The following is a 15,672-nucleotide window of genomic DNA, read 5'->3' on the forward strand; positions in this document are numbered from 1 at the left end:
CCGACTACGCCAAAATGTAACGGGGGCAGTGGGCGCCTCAGGGGGTGTAGTCGAGTCCCCTCGCCTTGTGGGCCGCAGGATAAACCCCGGCCCGGCCGTCACTTGCAAAACAGGTGTGTTGTTGGGGCAGAGTGTGGATGCATGGGGCCCATTCATGACAGCGTTCCTTCTGTGCGCTCCAGCTCCTTCTTCACTTTCAGGAAAGAGACAATTGCAGGCAGCGGGTAAACCAAACACCGTTTTATTAAACAAAGCTTCCATCTTTCTGTTTGCAGCAGTCTTACTTTAGTACGTTACAAGTTACAAGTCCTTTTCTACAAAAACGGTTTCCTTTTTCTCTACGGGCACTTTCCTTTGCCTGCAGGGGCCAATTGTTATCCCCCTAGCAGTGGTACTCCTATCCCGATTTTAGTCCAGCCCTTTCCCAGGGATTTGTATTGAACTAGGGGACGGCTCCAGTACTCACTACCGGCTCCGGATTAGCTCCAACTTCTCCGCTCCACTGCCACAGCACCCACTCCTGCACTCTGCCCCGGCACTTCTCCTCAGCTCACTCTCCTGTTACATCTCCCAGCACACTGGACTCTGCATTCAGAACCCTTCCTTCCCCACCTAGGCTGCCCTGCCCCTTCCTTCCCTGCCACTGTTACCAGGGGAACCACTGCTCTACACTGGCACCTAGTGGGGAAACAGTTTATGGCAGGTAACATTTTACCATCAACATTTACAATTTGCCACCATACTACTGTGGCGTCTTCAGGGGGGGAAAAAACGCTCCTTCACTACCAGGGGTCCGACTACCCCTTACACAGGCACCCCTCGGAGAGCTATTCGCAGTCTCTGAGTGGCTCTCACTGGGATTAAGCAACGTTTACAATGTAGTGTGTCCAAATAAAAAAAAATGCAGTCTTCCCCCCCGGAATTGCTTTCTTTATGGCTGGCTGTATGTGGCTGGAGAGCTGAATTTCCCAATCATTGATCATTGACTTCCGTTATACTCGTTAATCGAGTTGAGCTCTTTCAGAACATCAGACCTGCTCAACTCTAGTCCCAAGCACTCGAGTTCAGAGCACACGAGCATTTTTGTGCTTGCCCATCTCTATATATTATGTAAAAAAGTTTACCTGTTAAAGAAGATTACAAAAACATGGCATATATATAATATTAATATGCATACATTTATGTTAAACACATTTACTCACATAAAACTGGAAAACCCCCACCAATACCAGTGAAATCTCCATTTAAAGGTGACCCATCATATGCCTTTTTGTGTCTTATGTGTAAATCCAGACTGGTTAGCCAAGGGGGTGGGTTCTTCAACTTCTCTCACTGGGCATCTTCATGAAAATCACACCCCCTTGGCTAACAAGATTAGAGTTACATACAGGATGGAAAAAGAAAAAAGGGGGTGGAGCAGAGCAGGAGCAAAAAAGCCAGATTCATAAGAACAGGGGAATTTAGACTAGGTAAGGAACACATACAATATATCTATGCCAACTGACAGATCTTTTTAAAACCTCTGATAAAATATTAGTGAATTACTTTAGTAGCAATTTGTAATATTGTAGTATTATTGAGATGACTTTTCATCAGCAGGAACATTGTAATAAAACCATGGAGCGATGCGAGTGCACTGGATCTAGATAATAGCAGCGTAACAATCTGTGGTCTGTTGAGGCATTTGACTGGGAAGTCATTGGAAATTTGTTTCTGCAGAATGAAATGACTCTTTTCACAAATTCACAATATATTCCTGTAGGTTCATAAAGTAGGTTAACCTTCAGTTTAAATGTAATATTCCTATTCACAGTACTGTTTTTCATTACAGTACCAGGTTACCACAGTACCAAGAAACCTTTTATGTAGATGCCAATCCCACAGCGCCACCGGCTGTGAATACTAATGAAAACAAAGCACAGGTCTATGCAGTGCAACAAATCTTGTATGGAACATCAACACCTATTTGCAGGGACATTGGTTAAATTGACAATGAGGGCTGTAATATATAAATTGTATGTTTTTGATAATAATATATAATTTTTCTTATTCAAGTAAACTATATTTATGTAAAATACAGAAAATAATAGTAAGTTGTCGAATTATAATTAATATGGAAGCGATTTAGTCACTTGATGTAGGTCTCATGATGTAAAAGTAAAAACTCCAGAATTTTACATCACAGTTTCCTAGTATGCTAGTGCTCATGACAGAGATGGCAATATGCCAACTGAGATTCCTTCGTTTGACAACTTTCTACATAAGATTTGTGTCATTAGAGTTAATTTTGGGTTAGTGATAGAATTCCTGGTAGTTTAGGACTCAATACCCAATATTTTTGGTAAATAGGTATCATAAAAAGTGTAAAATTTATATTCAGTATCTATACAGATCAAAGACAACTATAAATTAATATCTCATATCCCTGGAAGTCTATGTTCACTAGTTAACTCCTAATATTCTTAGTGGTTTATGATGGTGAAAATGCTAACTATGGCAGTCTAGTGCAGAATTTGTACCTGAAAAGATTTGCAATTCTTTATAGGGGTAGAACATTGCCTCTCCTGCTTTTCACTGATAAGGGGCATACACCCAAAACATGTGTCTGTTAAAATGAAGTTTCTGGTATGGCTTCTTATCCAAGTTATGTGGCAAGGCCCCATAAAAGGTAAATATTGACTATCATGATATCTTCTTCCAATACTAGAGTTCCAGTTCCATATGTATAGGATATATATATATATATATATATATATATATACTAGAAGGTGGCCCAATTCTACGCATCGGGTATTCTAGAATTTACGTATTGTGTAGTTCATGTATGATTTTTGTTATATATATATATATATATATATATATATATAGATGTTGTTGTGTGTAGTTACCAAGTGTTTATGTAGGGCGCTGTACATGTTCTGGGTGTTGTCTGGGTGTGGCGGGGGGTGAGAGCGGTGTTGTATGTGTGTTGCGTGTGTTGCGTTGTTTGTGGAGTGCTGTGTGTCTGTAGCGTTGTGTGTCTGTGTGTGTTGCGCGGTTTGTGTGGGTGTGGTGTGTTTTAGGGGGAGGTATGTTTTGTGCAATGTGTGTTGTGCGGTATGTGCGTATATTTATGTATGCCGCGGTGTTTGTGTGTTGTGTGTTGGGTGTTGTGTGTGTGCGGCGTTGTCTGTGTGTGTGGGTGTCTGTGTATGGCGGTGTTTGTGGTTCCCAGTGTGCGTGTGGTGTGTTGCGTGTGTGTGTGTTGGGGGGAGGTGTGCACCTCCCATCGTGCTCCATCCCCCATGCTGCGCACCCCCCATCGTGACCCATCCCCCATGCTGCGCACACCCCATCGTGCTCCACCCCCATGCTGCCCACCCCCCATCGTGCTCCATCCCCTATGCTGCGCATTCCCCATCGTGCTCCATCCCCCATGCTGTGCACTCCCCATCATGCTCCATCCTCCATGCTGCGCACTCCCCACCGTGCTCCATCCCCCATGCTGCGCACTCCCCATCGTGCTATATCCCCCATGCTGCGCACCCCCATCGTGCTCCATCCGCCATGCTGCGCACTCCCCATCGTGCTACATCCCCCATGCTGCGCACTCCCCATCGTGCTACATCCCCCATGCTGCGCACTCCCCATCGTGCTATATCCCCCATGCTGTGCACCCCCATCGTGCTCCATCCGCCATCTTGCGCACTCCCCATCGTGCTACATCCCCCATGCTGCGCACCCCCCATCGTGCTACATCCCCCATCGTGCTACATCCCCCATCATGCTACATCCCCCATGCTATAATAGTTCTCCTATTATACTCAGAGAGGAGTATAATAGGAGGACTATAATAGGAGGAGTAGTCCTGGGGGGAGAGGAGTATAATGCCGGCTCCCTGCACATGTGTACCGGGAGCCGGTGTACGCTGGTGACTATGATACACATCGGGTAACCAAGGGACCTTAGTTACCCGATGTGTATAATGGTTACCAGCGTTCACGGGCTCCGTCAAGATCCCAGCATCGCAAGATTATGTCTGGCGCTGCTGGGATCGTGACGGAGCCGGTGTACGCTGGTGACTATGATACACATCGGGTAACTAAGGGACCTTAGTTACCCGATGTGTATAATGGTTACCAGCATTCACGGGCTCCGTCAAGATCCCAGCATCGCAAGGTTATGTCTGGCGCTGCTGGGATCGTGACGGAGCCGGTGTACACTGGTAACTATGATACACATTGGGTAACCAAGGGACCTTAGTTACCCGATGTGTATAATGGTTACCAGCGTTCACGGGCTCCGTCAAGATCCCAGCATCGCAAGATTATGTCTGGCGCTGCTGGGATCGTGACGGAGCCGGTGTACACTGGTAACTATGATACACATCAGGTAACCAAGAGACCTTAGTTACCCGATGTGTATAATGGTTACCAGCGTTCACCGGCTCCGTCACGATCCCAGCAGCGCAAGGTTATGTCTGGCGATGCGTGCGGAGGGCCGGGGCAAGCAGCCAATCCATGCGGAGGGCGGGGCCAGGCCGAGGCGAGCGACCAATCTGTGGGGGGGCGGAGCCGAGGCGAGCGGCCTGTACGTGCGGGGGGCGGGGCCATGTCGAGCCCAGCGGCCAATCAGCTTTGTGTCACCGTAAGGACACAATTTTGGAGCAAGATAGACAGACAGACAGACAGATAGACAGACAGATAGAATAAGGCAATTATATATATAGATATATATATATATATATATATATATATATATATATAGATAGATAGATAGATAGATAGATAGATAGATAGATAGATAGATGCTGTGGTAGATCAGCTCAATTGGCTGCTTAAAGAGGTAGACATAGGATTGATTTTCATTTAAATCTTCCACTGGTTTATTAAGACTTTGTAAACCAGGACAAAAAAAACCTAACAAAGTCTGTCTGGTATAAAAAGAAAACCAACAACTCCAAACAGACCATACAGCTGCAGGGTCTACACACTCAGGAAAAAAGTTCATCTCCTTCAGTATGAACGCAGCTCTAGACGTCTGCTCAGCTACCTACATAGGACACCAAGTGAATCCAGAGACCTTCATTTTACTTGCTGGACCACACCCTAGGGTGGAGATATGTGAACAGCTGTGCCACCAAACTCTTTAGCTGTTCACAAACCTTGCCCTTATCATGGCTGATTAATCCTCTCAACATCTAAAATTTTGGAGGATGTGTCTGGGTTCACATCACTGAGGCTGACAACCTCAGTGAAATATATCTTCCCTCCAGGATTTCACCAGTGACCATCTTACATACCCCACCTGCCCAAAGCAAGGGAGTTTGGCACCTTCCAGCATTAAACAGGGCTGCCTTGAGAGAGCATCTGCATTACCATGTAATTTCCCAGATCTATAATCTACATGGAAGCTAAGATCCTGGAGCACTAGAAACCACCTGGTTACCAGAGTATTCTTTCCCTTCTTTTCCCTCATCCCTTTGAGGGGCATATGATCTGATAGCAGCTTGAACGTTTGGCCTAGCAGGTAGTACCTGAAGGTGTGAACTGCCCATTAAATCGCCAAGAACTCTTTCTCCACGATAGCATAGTTGTTTTTACAGGAGGAGCGTTTCCTACTCAGGTATAGGATCGGATTTTCTTTGCCATTTATTTCCTGAGACAATACAGCTCCCATTCTGACCTCTGAAGCGTCTGTCTGTACCATGAAATTCTTATTGAAATCCGGTGCAACCAAGACCGACTTTTTAAACAGAGTTAGCGTCAACTCTAGGAAAACCGTCTCCGCTTCTGAAGTCCACTTGACCATAAACTCCTTTGTGCCCTCAAGAAGGTTGATCTCGGGTTCGCTATCATGGCAAAATTTGGTGTAAACTACCGATAGTATCCTTCAATTCCCAGAAACGCTCTAGCCGGCTTCTTTGAGAGCGACTGCTGCCAATTTTGAATTGCTTCTACTTTATTTACTTTTGGCTTGAATTCGCCCCTACAGACAATATAGCCTAAGTATTTAGCCTTCTCTTTCCCCATGGTGCACTTTTTGGGGTTTATGGTATACCCTGCCTTCCTCAGTGCATCAAGTGCCGCCTGGACCTTCTTCAGATGTCTCCCCCAATCCAGGCTTCAACCACTTCCATGTCTCACCAGGGCTTGATCAGGTTGACATGGTATACTTATTAGGACTTTCATCTTCCCAGCTTGTGGACATTATGGATAACCTTCCCAAGTTTTTCTACCACTTCTTATGGCCCCTAACATTTGGCCAGAAACTTGCTCTTTATTGTAGGAATTAGCACTAACACTCAATCTTGAGGGCTGAATTGTCTCACACTTGCCAAACCATTGTATACTCTCGCCTGGGTCTCTTGCGCCTGGAGAAGACTTTCCTTGACTATTGGCATCAACTCCACAATCCTCTTCTGTATCTATGGCACATGGTTGATGTCGCTTCTGTAGCATGTCACTTTGGCTTACCATGTTTCCTTCACTGTCTAGGAATCCCCAAAGGATGGCGAGCATAAATAAGTTTGAATGGAGAAAACACATAGAGGCCTTGGGAACTTCTCTAAAGGAGACCATCAGATATGGCAGTAGACAATTCCAGTCCTGGCCATCTTTTTCCACGACCTTTCTGAGCATGGCCTTCAAGGTTTTGTTGAGCCTCTTTATGAGACCCGGAATCAGTTGATGAGGGAGTGTGGCCCTCACTAGTGTCATCAAACTCTCCGAGTCCAACAGACCTTTCATTGGTACTCCTTTTATGATCACAGGATATTCCTGTGTACCTTCTTCATGTTGAGAGTCCACATTGCAGACAGGATATGCCTAGTATGAACAGTGCTGACCCATGCTGCACATCGGCTTGGTTTCCATGGGATAATGGATGGCATTGTGACCTGGGCTGTAACAACTCCAACGAATTATACCATTAACTGCTGGAATTGGGTCTCTGATGCTATAATATGCTGCTCTCAGATTAGGAGCTAAAAACCTGGTGACAGATTTTCTTTAAGCAATTTTATAATAAATGTGTATGCCACTCTGGGGTGAGTGATAAGCAAAGTAGGTAGCCAGCTTAGGTGCCATTCAGTGCAAGGGGAATTATTATGGATTTTAAAAAACCCTCTGCCTTTCAGAATTTTTGTACAGGCAGTAAGAGGTTGTGGCTAGGTAGTCAATAATGCAGTAGGTTATCATTAAGCCTTTCCCCTACTGTAATGGAAAGTGCTAATTTTCGAGCAAATGCTTGTTCGGCCAACAGCAAAATCTCCTCTCTCCCCCATAAACATGCATGTGTAGCTATGACGAGCGTTCATGTGCTCACTATGGGAAAGAGAAAGTAAGCCGCTACTAGACTACTTTTACGGCTGCTTATACCCTGTGAGAACAAAGGATCTGGCATCTAAATGTAATATTCTCAAGTCTTTTGATCGCCGGTATCTGTCGGTGGAAGCTATGGGATTCCCCCATAATATTATGATCAACTAGTCCCACTGAAATTGTGGTTTTTGGTCTACTTAACTCCAATGAGCTTCAGAGCCTTTACAGCAAAGGGGCTGTTAGCTGTCAATCACACAGCTATCATGCTGAAAATGCCTTCGGGTAGAGCGAAACATTGTGAAACCTCTACATTGGGATTAGGAAGGCTTGTCCCAATCCTGTGTGTGTGTTTACACCATAAATCTGCTTTTCTTGCTTTTTCTTTTTGAAGTAGGAGTGTTGTACAGGTGATTGGTAAGAGAGTAAGTTTAAGTGCATCATATCAACTTAACAACAAAGCCGAATAGTATTCATTAGAGGGCAACAGAACATTGCCACTGCCTTTTCTTCTCCAAATGCACATGTAAAAAGCTTCTTTACAGGATACAGTGATATTTCTGCTAGCTCTGTCACCCCAAGAGCTTTATTCACTCACGGTTGCCGTTTCTCAGTTGAACTGAAATGAACTGTCAGAGTATGAAATATACTCCAAACGCTTCAATCGCTGTGTTTAATCATTAGCTGTTAAATGCTACGAAAGCTTTTGCAGAGCTGAAAATGTGTTTGCTTAAAAGGCTCCAGTATGGCATGTTCTAATGCTCAAGACATAATTCTTCCATTATTATATTTTTTTTGCGTTCTTTAAAATCTTCCGTATAAGCTGAAATTAACAGTAAACTTTACAATGTAAAACTTCAGGTCTCATAAATATACTATATGTACTGTGCATGCTCACACTGAACTATTCTGTGCACCCATTTAGCGGTTTACTCTCCCCAAGCAGGTTCTGAGTAGAGATGAGAGAACTCGAACTGCAAAGGTCAGGGTTCGTACCAAACACTGGGGGCACGGGGCTCGAACCCGAACTGGTTATTTTAAAAAATAAAAAAATGTGTCCAAGTTTGGGTGCTGTTCGTATGTTAACCACTTGATCGAGCATTGGGGTGCTTGGGTACATGGGGTACATAGGGTACCCAATCAGAGCCACTTGCAGTCTTCAAATAGCTCCAAGTGGGGGGTAAAAGCAACGTTTTCACATGAAGTGTATCCCAAAAAATCCCCCCTGCTCTCCCTTCCCTGCAAAAGCTTTTTTTATGGCTGGTCGAACTGCCCTAACATTGACTTCCATTATACTTGTACTTGATTGGAACCCATTAGTTTGGGTCTCCATTGACTTATATAGGTTACAGGGTCAGGGAACAAGTTCAGGTCAAGTCTGGGTCTCCCCACTAACTTCTAAATAAAGTCCATCAGAATATCCACAGGTCTGCTCATCTCATGTCCTGAGATCTGATGACTCTGTATAGAGGTGGTCTTGTACATACATTATCTGGACAAAGGTACTGTGACTTCCATGTTAATCAATGAATTCAATTTTTTCATTTAGCCTCATTGCAACAAGTGTATAACATCCAGCCATGTTACAAATATTTGTGACAGAATAGCTCGCACTAAAAAGCTCACCGAATTCCAGCTTGGTACAATGTGATATGATCCCATTGCCATAACAAGTCAATTCATGAAAATGATTTATTCCTAAATAAAGTGTGGGTGGTATTCTTGAAAAGTGGAAGAGTTTAAAAATCATAAAGAAAAACTTCAGCTACAAAATGGAAACCACAGAAAGTTATGTTGTGGGGTTGACAAGTATTGAGGCATGAAGTGCATAAAAGTCACCAATGTTCTGCTGACTAAAACACTGCAGAATTGAGATCTCCCGTGGCACTATATCAGTAAAAACATTGTGCACCAAGAACTTCAAGATATGGGATTCCAGGATCTTAAAAGCTTTACGTCCCCAAGCGTTAGATACAATGGTATATAGCTCTGGACCCTAGAGCAGTGCAAATGGGTTCTGTGAAGTGACAAATCACACTTCCCTATCTGACAGTCTAATGGATGAGTCTGAGTTTGGTGAAAGCCAGAAAAACATTATTGACCTGATTGCATTGTGACAACTTTAAGTTTGGGTGGGGAAGAAATAATGCTAATGGCTTATTTTTCACGGGTAAGCCTAGGTCGATCTGTTCCAGGTAAGGTAAATATTAATTTTTCAGCATACCAACATATTTTAGACAACTGTAGCTTCCAACTTTATGGGACCAGTTGAGGAAGGCCCTTTTCTGTTCAAAGGCATTGTTGGACAAATTGCTGTGGAAGAACTTGCACAGAGCCCTGACCTCAACCCAGGGTCACCATCAGTCAAGTACAGCTGCTACATGCTATGCCTTCTGCAAAAATATACAGCCTGATGATGTTCCCACTAAGTTACTAATGTCTAAATCCAAAGCATGTCATTTCTTTTTGCTGACTATCCTTGTGAATTTCACTAATAAATGCAAAATATTGCTGTGATTTTACAGTGACTCATGGGTGACCAAGGATAACCAAGGACTTTGAGTCTTAATATTCTGTGTCTGAAATAGCCCTTCATGTGTTAAAGAGGGTAGCCATAGACCACTTGTATTTTCTAAAATTTACATTGAAAAGAATAATAGAAGGTATGTTGGGGTGGTCACAAAGGACTCTGATTCTTGAACTGTGTGGGGACTGACATTTTCTAATGACTGCTCTACCTCAACCCCATTGGAGACCTTTGGGATGATCTAGAACAGATTGTGAGCACAATCCTCTCATCCAATGTTGGTTTCTGACTTCACAAATGCTTTACTAGATAAATGGTTAAAAATGTTCACAGACACACACCAGAGTCTTGTAGAAAGTCTTGATAGAAGCATGGAAATTATGTTACCTGCAATGCATCAACTCCATATTAATGCCTATGGATTAAGAATAGGATGTGATAAAAGCTCCTTTAGGTGTAATTTGTAGGCGTCTCAATACTATTATCCATTAAAAGTATATGAATAGCTATTACACAAAATATCGTATTATAGTAGTATTATATTTGATGCACTCTTTCTATCTCAGGTGTGATCCGAACAGCAGTATCGGACCTTGACCGGGAATCTCAGGACCGATATGACCTTGTGATACAGGCAACAGATATGGCTGGCCAGATGGGAGGGCTCTCTGGGTCAACAACAGTCACCATTGTGATCACTGATGTCAATGACAACCCACCAAGGTTTCCCCAGAGTAAGTACAATAAAATTAAAAGAAGCAATATATTTATAAAGAATCAATTAACAGGCATTTTCATGTAGAAGGAGGTAAGAATCACAAATGTACACCAGAGATCAAAATTAGAGAATAACACACAATTATCTAAATGTTATTGTCATTGTGCAGTCTTATGTGATTATATCCTAACATGAGTAAACTAGCAGTATTTTAAGATTATTTCATAAATTGATTTATTCCAAAGCACATAATAAAAATGTAAATGAGATAAATGAAAAAGAACACTGATCAAAATTAGAGAACACTTTCAGATACCTGCAAGTTATTGGTGTTAATCTGGCACTTGGTGTTAATTTCCTTAATTATCTGACAAACCCTATTTAGCTGGCAGCCTAACTCTCCAGCTTGCACTGTATTTGCAAAAATGGTGTGCCGTTCCAAAGTGACTTCATCTGACAACAGGTTGTCAAGATAAAGGCCAAAGGGGTGGCCCTATCAGCTATAACAAGAGACATTGGTTGTTCCAAGTATGTGATATTTGAGAGTATTGCATCTTTACAACATCACTAACTCTTTCAAGTCCCCTAAGAAGATCGCCCTCAAAAGACAAATGTAACAGAGGACATGATAATTTGGAGAATATCCATGGTTAATCATTTCAACATTGCATCTGGAATTGCTCGCACTGAACAGAGTAAAGGCCGCTTTACACGCTGTGATATCGTGACCAATATCGCTAGCGTCTGTACCCGCCCCCATCGGTTGTGCGTCACGGGCAAATCGCTGCCCATGGCGCACAACATCGCGCGGACCCGTCACACAACTTACCTGCCCTGCGACATCGCTGTGACCGGCGAACCGCCTCCTTTCTAAGGGGGCGGTTCGTTCAGCGTCACAGCGACGTCACAGCAGCGTCACTGAACCGCCGCCCAATAGAAGCGGAGGGGCGAGATGAGTGGGACGAACATCCCGCCCACCTCCTTCTTTCCGCATTGCGGGCGGGAGACAGGCAAGGAGAGGTTCCTCAGTCCTGCGGTGTCACACGGAACGATGTGTGCTGCCGCAGGAACGACAAACTAAATCATTACTGCAGCAGCAACGATATTTGAGAATGGACCCCCATGTCACCGATGAGCGATTTTGCACGTTTTTGCGACGATGCAAAATTGCTCCTAGGTGTCACACGCAATGGCATCGCTAAAACGACCGGATGTGCGTCACAAATTCTGTGACCCCAGCGAGATCACTTGAGTGATGTCACAGCGTGTAAAGTGGCCTTAAGGATCTGTCTCATCATACAGTGTCACAATGTTTAAGAGCATTTGGACTGAAAGCCCCACTCTACAATGACCAAACCTCTCAATAGAAAGAATCAAAATGCTAGACTTACCTTTGGTGAGGAGCATGTTGTGTGGACAGAGGAGAAGTGGTCCACGGTTCATTTTAGTGATAAAAGCAAGTTTAATTTACTTAGGTCTGATGAGAAACATGATGTCAGTCAACATACTGGGGAAAGCCTGAACCCAAAGTGTGTTAAGAAGTCAGAGAAATGCGGTGGAAGAGGTGTCATGATTTGGGGAATGTTTTCTGCAGGAGGAGTTGGATCTCTCATACAGCTACATGGCAGAGTGAATGCAAGTGTGTATCAGAACCTTCTTAAACAACATGTGGTTCCATACTTGTGTTCATCACTCAATTCAGCCAGCAATGGGTAAAGCAGCTCCTTGAAACAGAAAACATTGAAAAAATGAAATTGCTAACCCTGACACTCGATCTCAACCCAATAAACCTTTGGAAAATCCTTGGCGACAAACTTATGGCCAAGAAACCAACAACAGCCAAAGAACTGAAGACGAAACTGGAAGAAGAGTCGACCAAAATCACACCAGAGCAGTGTGAGAGACTAGTGATGTCTTGTGGCCGCAGATACACTAAAGTCATTCAAAGCAAAGGCCTGTACACTTCCTATTGACTGGTGACTGTTGTTACCTTCAGAAAATGTACTTATAATCTTTCTCTGTGCTACACTCATTGCTGTGCTCTAACTATGATAATCAAGTTTTGGGCAAAATAAAGGTTTTAGTGGCATGGTGTACTCCTTACAAAAAATCTTCAAATGTTGATCAATGTAGATTACATTATTTCTGAAAAAAAGCAAGTGATCATACATTGTTCTCTAATTTTGATCTCCAGTGTATACTATAAAATTAGAAGAAGTCCAAACACTTCAAAGACCAGGACTTGAAAACATGATCCAGTTTGTGAAAGTGATGAAAACATAAATATCTTAGTCTAAGACAGTCTTTTCCCAGGAGCCCTTTATAAGGTGCATTCAGATTCAATTGTTAAATGAAGTAAGAAGGTCTGGCTCAATTAACAAATTCTTCATTATTACTTGTAACACGGAAGATCAAATATTTACATGAAAAACGCTATAATAGCCTATGTGTGATGCCCCTGGACTATCAAGTCGTCACAGGGTACTGCACAAGCTGCCCTTCCGTGCAGTATTCCAAGTCCCTCATGGTTCTGGGTCCCTATCTTACGGTGTTGCCTCCAACAGCAAATCAAATCCTAGATACACACTGCACCACACCCACCAGGCACACCAGTGGATGACTTGAGTGGAATAGAGTCGCCCACCTGGGGGGTCAGGGAGGGGAGGTGAGGAGTGTAGTCAGTGAAGTAAGAGAGGAGTGAGAGGAGGTTGGGAGTGGTGGCTCCCAAGAGAAGCTGTCTAGGTTGCAGATGGTGGTCTGGACCTAGAGGAGTCGGACCCCCGGTCGCAGGGGCTTGCAGCTAGGTGCCTGAACCTGTCAAGGAGGACGGTCGGCAGCCTGGCACTGTCACCGGTCCGGGACCGAAGGCACAGCAGGATACACGGACCCTAAGTCGGGGAGAAGCTTCAGGCAACCCGGCAATTAACCTGAGGAGAACTGAGCCTTTATGATCTGTTCCAACCCGCTCCAGAATCGGGGCACTAGCGCAACGAGGGGGATAGGGCCTTCCAAACAAACGGTCCAAGAAAATCCAAAGCGTGAGCCCTGAGAGCAGTCTCCCACTTTTAGCCACAGTGGGGAGCAGGGCCCAGCAAGTTTAAGACTACTGGGCCACTACGTTGAAGTTAAACTAAGTGCCAGGAGGCAGGTCACGGATCACCAGGCAACACTGTAGGGGACGGGACCAGACGAGCTCCCCTCAAGCGGCAGTGATACCCTGAAATTTGGTTTACCCGGTTGTCAGCGTCTGCTTATTGACTGAGTGAGTACCTGAGTGAACCCTGCACCCTACGGCATCCCACCGAGTCCCAGGGCCTTCCCCTACCCGTGGAGGGCAACAACACCTTGCTGCCCCACTCCATCACCCTGGGTACTCCCATCAGCAGCGGCGGTATCCCTTCATTACCGTACACCACGGGTGGCATCACAAACTATACCTCCCCTGTAAATAACTTCCCCCCTTTTAGGTTTAGAAGTGGCCCCAAGCCCCCGGGTCCGGAGACCCTCGAGCCACAAATCATCGCACGGATCCGAGAAATTCCATCCGCTGCAAGGGTGGCGCATATGCATCTACGCGTTTTTGGTGTGTGACCACTCTTCATCATGATGCATTTTCCATGTAAATATTTAATGACATGTAACAAAGAAGAATTTGTTCATCTAGCCGGACTTTCTTACTTCATTCATCTGTAACCCAGGCCATGACGGAGCCTTTGTCCCTGCTCTGAGCGGAAAATGGATAATTGTAATAGTGAGCTGGACTTTTTTTTTGCATATTCAGATTCACTGCAAAGAGTATAGTGCAAGCATGGCTTTAGCCTGAAGTTTTCCCTCATAAAATCTGATTAATAAAGCAGGCTGATAGGGTAATGACACAGCTTGACCGATTAAAGGCTTGACTTCCACGTAGTGCCCTGCAGCTTTATGTTGAAAGTCTGGTTGATCTAAGACTGATTGGTTGCCATGGATACCATGCTTTCTGGTCAAGGCACTTTACTAAGGTAGAGAAGGGACAAGGAAGATTACCTCTACCTCTTAATACCATAATTATCAGATATTCGTAAAATCTAGATTTGAGTTGAAGAACCTCCTTAAGAAAAGACATTTAAAATGCAATTTCTAAAATCCATATTTTTTTTTCTTTCCAGAGCTTTACCGTTTTAGTGTAATGGAGACTGCTCCTCCAGGCTCAGTCATTGGTCGTGTAAGAGCAGAAGATGCTGACGTGGGAGAGAACACTGACATGTTCTACCAGATCCAGCAGCAAGAGGCGGCTGCATACTTCAGTGTGACCACCGATACAGTCACTCAGGAGGCTATCCTCAGCATTCTACAGGTACTGACTTATAGGGCGGGAGATACCTACCATCTGAATGCATTGTCATCCTATCTACCATATAAAGCGCTCCGAAAAAGTCTTTACTATTACTACTTGCTATTAGTATTTGCTATTATTGCATATTTGTCACACTGAATGGTTTCTCATCTGTCATCTCTTAGTGCAGGGCGATAATCTAGGTGTATGGGTAGAATTTCTTTGGGGATACTTTGCTACTAAAGTGTCTAGTTGAAATGTAAGTTTTTACTATTTTGTTCAATGGCAATGGAAGACAATTTATTATATAATCCGACAGAAGAATATTGGGGGAATAATAGTCATTTAGATTTGAGATCTCCAACCATATGTAGTACACGGATTTCTTGAGCTTCATTAAATATTAAAAGCTAATCCCAGTTCTAAATAAAAAATCATATATTGGAATGCTTACAATAAAGTTCAGTTTTCCATTCAGATTTGTAACCCCTCCTTTGCTATTGAAATACACTTCCAAAAACTCCTCTTTAGTCCAGCTGCATGGATAAAGCATAAAATCTTTTTTATTGAATGTTGCGTAAAAACATGTTGTGCCATGATTAAGAGCTCAAAACGCGTGGGCTCTGTACCTAATTTTTTATTTACTCTGCTACAACATGTTTTTACTCAACATCCAATTTTAGAAGATTTTAAACTTTATCCCTGTGGCTGGGCTAAAGATACTTTTTTGGATTCTCATTGAACTGCTACACAGGAGCATGCATGGTCTATACCTGTACTAAACCTACCTATACCCGGTGAACTGGTATACCTT

General features: G+C 43.7%; 1 protein-coding gene across 2 annotated transcripts in view; it reads left to right on the plus strand.

The window, feature by feature from the left end:
- CDH22 (cadherin 22) overlaps nt 1-15,672 on the plus strand; it is a 554,465-nt gene that overhangs the window by 418,590 nt on the left and 120,203 nt on the right. For both annotated transcript variants that reach the window (XM_075349744.1, XM_075349745.1), the window contains exons 5-6: nt 10,392-10,559; nt 14,692-14,879. In XM_075349744.1, coding sequence (XP_075205859.1) covers nt 10,392-10,559; nt 14,692-14,879 — 356 coding nt within the window. The remainder of the gene's footprint in view (nt 1-10,391; nt 10,560-14,691; nt 14,880-15,672) is intronic.

This window comes from Anomaloglossus baeobatrachus, chromosome 5, assembly GCF_048569485.1.
Source record: "Anomaloglossus baeobatrachus isolate aAnoBae1 chromosome 5, aAnoBae1.hap1, whole genome shotgun sequence".
NCBI classification, from domain to species: domain Eukaryota; kingdom Metazoa; phylum Chordata; class Amphibia; order Anura; family Aromobatidae; genus Anomaloglossus; species Anomaloglossus baeobatrachus.